This window comes from Physeter macrocephalus, unplaced genomic scaffold (assembly GCF_002837175.3).
Source record: "Physeter macrocephalus isolate SW-GA unplaced genomic scaffold, ASM283717v5 random_155, whole genome shotgun sequence".
NCBI lineage: Eukaryota > Metazoa > Chordata > Mammalia > Artiodactyla > Physeteridae > Physeter > Physeter macrocephalus.
In genome coordinates, this window is record NW_021145441.1 from 61,659 (window position 1) to 68,134 (window position 6,476).

At 57.4% G+C, this 6,476-nt stretch overlaps 1 protein-coding gene across 3 annotated transcripts in view; it reads right to left on the reverse strand.

Annotated features, from left to right (window-relative positions):
- Positions 1–684: 684 nt before the first annotated feature.
- The window catches only part of TEAD3 (TEA domain transcription factor 3), a 23,590-nt gene continuing 17,798 nt past the window's right edge, over positions 685–6,476 (reverse strand). For 2 of the 3 annotated variants that reach the window (XM_055082533.1, XM_028484294.2), the window contains exons 6-13: positions 5,400–5,537; positions 5,242–5,291; positions 4,512–4,573; positions 3,755–3,888; positions 3,419–3,592; positions 3,089–3,229; positions 2,861–3,013; positions 688–2,663 (exon numbers count right to left, since the gene is read on the reverse strand). In XM_055082533.1, coding sequence (XP_054938508.1) covers positions 2,550–2,663; positions 2,861–3,013; positions 3,089–3,229; positions 3,419–3,592; positions 3,755–3,888; positions 4,512–4,573; positions 5,242–5,291; positions 5,400–5,537 — 966 coding nt within the window. In that variant the 3' untranslated portion in view covers positions 688–2,549. Of the gene's footprint in view, positions 2,664–2,860; positions 3,014–3,088; positions 3,593–3,754; positions 3,889–4,511; positions 4,574–5,241; positions 5,292–5,399; positions 5,538–6,476 lie in introns of all 3 variants that reach the window. The other variant, XM_055082534.1, reaches the window with a different exon arrangement.

Genomic DNA, 6,476 nt, shown 5'->3' on the forward strand with positions numbered 1-6,476 from the left:
GGTATTTCTGCCTGAGACCTACAGTATTCTAACAGAAATCACCTGGAGACTGTTTACTCCAGGAGCATTGAGGGCAACCCACGTGATGATGATTCAAGCACCCAACAGATACAATCACCTATTAGTAGAGACTGGATTTTGCATCCAGCCCTAGGCATAGCACATGGTGGGTCTTTCATAAACCATTTCTATCTCCAGGAACCCCTCCCACCTGGTTGGGGCTCCAGGCACGCTCCCCATCCTGCAAGCAACAGTCTTGGTCCCTCCAATGCAGCGGACCAAGACAAAAGGCCGCCTGATTATTTAATAGTATACCAAGTGCCTGGGCTTAAAGTCAGAAGACCAGGTCCAAATCCTGGTGTTACCACTGACAGGTGAGTGAGAAGAGCATTTAACCTCTTCTGTTTCCCCATCTGCAAAACTGGAGGTTGGACCAGAATGATCTAGAAGATGAGATTCTAGAGTAGGGCTGCCAGATTCAGCAAATGAAAATACAGGATGCCCAGTTAAATTTGAATTTCTGATAAACAACCCATGTCCACTGAGGACACTGAGGTTTTCCCAGGCAGACAGGGGCAGGTTGGAGTCCAGCTTCCCCCGGCCCACCCACCCCGCCCCGCCCCGCCCTCGCCCCCGCTAGCAGCCATCCACTTCGGGAGCACTCACCTCCTTGAGGCTCTTTCCTCATGTGTGGAGTGAGGATGGGGCGGTGAGAACCAGTAGTAGCCACTGTGGACTGTGGGGATTTAACAGGGGGCCCATCTCAGTATTGAAGTCACCTGGGGCGTCACTTCACTTAAAGAGACAAGGCGACATAAGGCTCAGGCCAGTGCTGGCCACACTTCAGTGCTCAATTCACAGCAGGAGGGGTGGGAGAAAGGTTGGAGTTGGCAAAACTTTCACAAGGCCCTTGAATCCTATTTTCTTTTTCTTTTTTTTTGGCCGTGCTGCTCGGCTTATGGGATCTTAGTTCCCCGACCAGGGATCCAACCCGGGCCCTCGGCAGTGAAAGCGCGGAGTCCTAACCACTGGACCACCGGGGAATTTCCAAATCCTATCTATTTTGAGTGTGGGTAGCGCTTGGGGCCCCCCAGCAGAGACGGGGTGGGGTGGGGTGACACCCCGAAGCTGTCCAAACCCAGAGGTATGGCACACAACTGGTCACACGACTAACCCACAAACAAATAACTTTAATTTTTTTTTTTTTTAAGCAGGAGCTGGGCCTTGAGGGCCCCTGCGCCAGCCTTGTGCCACATTTATGATATAACCCATCAGAGCTGGATTTTAAAAATACACAACAAATATATAATATACATTATAAAACCTAGGTTGGGTTTGGAGGTGGCCTGAGCGATATGCAAACTGTGAGGACCTTCAGGAAGCTCAGGGGCGGCCGGGCGGTGGGGAGGAAGGGGCACAGTACTTCATACGAAACTCATAAATACCCACAGGCAGCGGGAGGACGGGGCTGGGGGCGGAGGAGCCTGGGTGTTGAGAAGGGGCTGCCGGGGAAGGGTTAACCTTCAATCCCAGAACGGGGTGTGGGGAGCTGCTGCCAGAGAGACTGAGGTGGGGAAAACAGAAGGGACAGGTGCCCCCCCAAGGGTTCACCACCAGACGCAAGTCTTAGGCAAGAGAAAATGCCAAACTTTTCCGCTACCCCTTGTCCCTGGGCCAGTGGCCTGCCCAGGGGCTGGGACTCTATCCTCCCACCTGACCCTCCAGCCTGCTTCAGGCCTGGGCCTGCCCCTGGAAGCCTTCGCCCACTGGGAGGCTGCTGGGTGGCTTGGGACCGGACCTGGGTCAGGCAGCTCTGAGGGCCGCACAGGAGCCCCCCGTGCTCTGGCAGGAGGTGGTCTGTTCAGGCCCCCAATCCAGCCGGCTGGCCCCTCAGTGCAGACCCTCCCTCCTGCCCCCGTGGCCAGCCCCCACTCCAGGGAGGTAGCATAAACCTGGGCTCTAGGGACAGGCAGCACCGGGGGAGGACTCCAACTCCGCCCACCCCTCCCACGGGTCCCCCCACTGAGATAGCGAGCCCCACGCTTGCCCTGCAGGGTCTGAGGATGGCACAAGGCACTTGGGGGCCTGCACGAGGCCTGGCACACAGCAGGCGCACAGAAAGTGTGGGCTCCTCTCTCTTCTCAACTTGACCCTAACTCGACACTCCCCTTCTGGGGCCTCTGCACTCCGGTTCCCTTGGTCTCCATTCTGCCCTCACCCGCCCGTCACAGTCCCCTGAGGGGCCAGCGTCCACGCGTGCCTGGGCTCGAAGGTGTCCTCCCAGTCTTTCGAGGCTGGGCAGAGCTGGGTACGGTGGTCAGCGTCACCGCCAGGCTGCCCCACTGCTGAGCCCTCCTCTCTTCTCCCTCAGTTAAAGCGCAGAACAGTGGCAGGGAGTGTGTGTGCAGGGTAGATGGGGGGGCCTCCTGGGTCCTGGGCCTGAGGCCTGGCGGGTGGATGAGTCCTCAATCCTGGACCCCTAGGGGTGCCAGGCAGGTGTGTGGAGAAGATGCTCGTCCTGGATTGTGGTGGTGGGGGCGGAGGGCACCCTAGTCTTTGACGAGTTTGTAGACGTGGTGCTGGGCCCCGTGCTCGCTGGTGGAGACTTCAAAGACGAAAGCAATGACGAGCAAGGTCTCCTGGGAGTCCCGGCTCGTGACCACCTGGGGGCCGGGTAGGAAGATGCGGGAGGTCAGGCGGCACAGGGCCATGGGGCGTGCGGGCTGAGCAGAGCCTTCTCCTTTCTGGGGCTCGGTCTCCTCCTCTGAGGAATGGGTCTGGCCACCCCTGCTTCGAGGCCCCTGTGCCTGGGGTGCTCCCATGACCCCACGCCGCCCTCTCCCCCCCGCCGCCTCCACACCTGCAGGATGGTGAAGTTCTCCAGGACGCTGTTCATCATATACTTTTCGGGCAGGTGCTTGAGCTTGTGGATGAAGTTGATCATGTACTCGCACATGGGTGAGCGGTGGATGCGGTACACGAAGCGCCCATTCTCCAGCCTGGCGTACTCGGTCTGAGGGAGCCAGGGTCAGGCATCGCTCGGCTGGCCCGCCCCCAGCCCCCCGCCGCCCCCCGGGCCCCCACTCACCTCCACCTTCTCCACTACCTGCTTGCCAAAGGAGCACACCTTGGTGGAGACGCTGATGGTCATGCTGTCGGCCGAGCTGTACTGGGAGCTGACCCCATAGAAGGCGCCCGGGCCCTCCTGGATGGTGCTGTTGAGGTCGGCCTGGAGGAGGGGGCGGGGCGGCCTAAGGTGCTGTCCGAGGCCCAGGGAGGCGTCCCGCCCTGGGGCTGGGGGCATACATAGCCCACACAGTGCCCACAGGCCCGGGGAGAGGGGGTCGGTAGGGTAGGCCTGGGTGCACCGCACATCTGGGGGGATCCTTGGGAGAAGAGAGGGACCAGGGCAGCTCACCCAGAACTTGACGAGGAAGAAGGCGTTAGGCGGCCCCTTCTCATAGAGCTCCTTCAGGCCACCCTTCTTCTCGGGAAACTTGTCGTAGATCTGACGCACATCCACTGCCTCCAGGGGCGGGTCTGAGAAGGCGGGGTTCGTCTGGCCGATGTGCACAAACAGGTGTTTGCTGTACTGTGGGGAGGGCCCAGTACAGGGTCAGGAGAGCTCGAGAGTGTGCAGGTCCAGGGGGAGCGGTGGGCTGCAAGGCAACAGACCTGCCCTATGGCCTCCCAACCCCGTGACCCTGAGCTGTGGCCCTGGACCGCACAGACCCTGCCCCACCCCCTACGTTACCGTGTCAGGGTCGCGCTGCACCTCCATGAAGGCGGAATATTCGAGGAGCCGCAGCCGGGAGGAGGCGATGGTGCGGTCCTGCCACACGGGCACAGAGGCAGCAGCTGAGGGGAGCGGGGCCAGGGGCTCATAACCTGGGAGGACGAGACGGACCCTCGTCTGCACGGGCGGGTGTGCGGCTACACACAGAGCCGCCCCCCACCCCCGCACAGAGCCTGTGTGCGAGCTGGAGAATGGTGCCCCTTTTGGACGGGAACACGGGCTGGATTTTGACTCCCCTGCCAGGTGTCCTTGTGCAGTGCACAGCCTGCAGCACCGTGTGTGGTGGCCCTAGTAGTGTACATCAGTGGATTTTCCCTCATGTCACCATTAATGTGTGTCCATACAGACAAGTGAAAAACGTAAAAATAAAAATTACCCAGAATCCTAACACCCAGCGAAAGTAAAACTCTGAAGATTTTGGTGTATTTCCCTTGAAGGAATTATATATACATACACATATCAATGTGACACCTTTGGTGGTGTGTACTTGTAGCAGAGTTCTGGAAGCAACATTGTAAAAGGTAAGGGGGCTATTCGTGGCCCGTCCCAATCCCCTACAGATGTCAGCCACTCCTCCCTCCCAGCCCGTGCGCGCGCGCGCACACACGCACACGCACACGCGCACACACATACGAGTCTGGCCCCAGCTCTTCTGAGCAGAGGTGCAGCTGCTGAGGGAGGGAGAGGTGGTGGCTGCCTTGTGCAGGGAACTTACTGCTGAGCGTCGGTGGCAGGGGTGGCTGGACAGGGTAGGCTGGCTGTGCAAAGGGCTTGATGCTGCAGACAGGAGCATGGGCTGGTTAGAGGGTCACCCCCTTACCCACCTTCCGTCTGGCCCAGTCACGTGGGTCTCATCTGGGACCCCACATAGGAAGCCACCAGGCCTTCCTGCGGAGGCCCAGAAATACATGCTGACCAGCTAACTCGCAAGCTTTTTGTTTTCTTCACGTTTTAACTTTATGAAGTCTGGCTGCATCTCACAACTGATGTACACATTTCAAACCCACCCTGCACAGCTGTTCGTTAAACTGAGGGCGTGTCTTAGGAAGAAAGTCATCTTAGAGTTGAAGGAGCTGAGAATACCTGACTACCTGACTTGTTGAATGAAAGACTGACTCAGAGATTAACTGAGTGAAAAATAATTGTAAGATGGATGACAAGTGGTTGATGAATGAACAAACACATGAATGAACATTATGACAGATGCATTAGCTCTCTTAACTGGTGCTCTCCAACCCTCTATTTTTGAACGAAGACTCTGCTCAGCTGCTGCTGAAACCCAGATGGGAGGCTATCAGCCACTGCGCCACCAGGGAAGCCCCCAACCCTCTATTTTTGAACGAAGACTCTGCTCAGCTGCTGCTGAAACCCAGATGGGAGGGGAAGTCCAGCATGGCTGCCAGGGGAAAGAAGAGGGTGTGGGAAGGAAGTGCCACCATACTCACTCCTGAGAGGGTCCAGGCTGCTGTCCCAGGAGAGGGGGGCTGCTCCAGAACTGCAGAGATGGGAAGAAGCACAGGGCCCCTCAGTATCCAGGACCCCCACCCCGGCCCACCCTAAAGGCACTCCCTCACCCCAGTCCCACTTCCCAGGACCCCTGTACCCGAGAGGAAGTGGAGAAGACGGCCTGGGGCAGAGGAGAGGGTGGGCTGAACTTGTTCTGTAGGACGCTGGCTGAGACAATCTGGGCAGAGGACATGGACGCCATGCTCTGGAGGGCTTTGTCCTTGGAGACCTGGTCCTGAGGAGGGGAAGAGCCTTGTGAGGCCCAGGCCAGGCCAGAGACAAGACAGGGGCTTGCCTCAGGGGCCTCCCCCCAGGCCCTGTCTCCTAAGTGTACATCACCCCTCTGATCACAATCCACAATAAGAAATTATTTTACTCCATAACCCAGTATAAGCCAAAACAGTTCTCCTTATTTTGCTTATTTTGTGTGTCATGCACTCTCATATTTTCTATTTCATCAGTGGTTCTCAAAGTATGGTCCATGGACCAGCAGCACCAGCATCACCTGGAAGCTTGTTAGAAATCAAATTCTCAGGCCCTAGCCCAGACCTACTGAATCTGAAACTCTGAGGGTGAGGCCGAGAAATCTGGCTTCATAAGCCCTCCAGGTGATTCTGATGCATGCGAAAGTTTGAGAACCACTATAATCCATTTTTTAAAAGATTTATTATTTATTTATTTTTGTTTATTTATTTTTGGCCGCGTCAGGTCTTTAGTTGCGGCACACAGGCTTCTCTCTAGTTGTGGCGCGCGGGTTTTCTCTTCTTTAGTTGTGGTGCCTGGGCTCCAGAGAGTGTGCTCTCTGTAGTTGTGATGTGTGGGCTCCAGAGCGCACGGGCTCTGTAATTTGCGGCACACGGGCTCTCTAGTTGAGGCGTGCGAGCTCAGTAGTTGTGACGCGTGGGCTTAGTTGCCCCGCGGCACGTGGGATCTTCGTTCCCTGACCATGGATCGAACCCACGTCCCCTGCATTGTAAGGCAGATTCTTTACCACTGGACCACCAGAGAAGTCCCAATAACGCATTTTTTTTTTTTTTTTTTTTTTTTGGGGTATGCGGGCCTCCCTCCGCCGCAGCCTCTCCCGCTGTAGAGCACAGGCTCCGGACGCGCAGGCTCAGCGGCCACGGCCCACGGGCCCAGCCGCCCCGCGGCATGCGGGACCCTCCCAGACCGG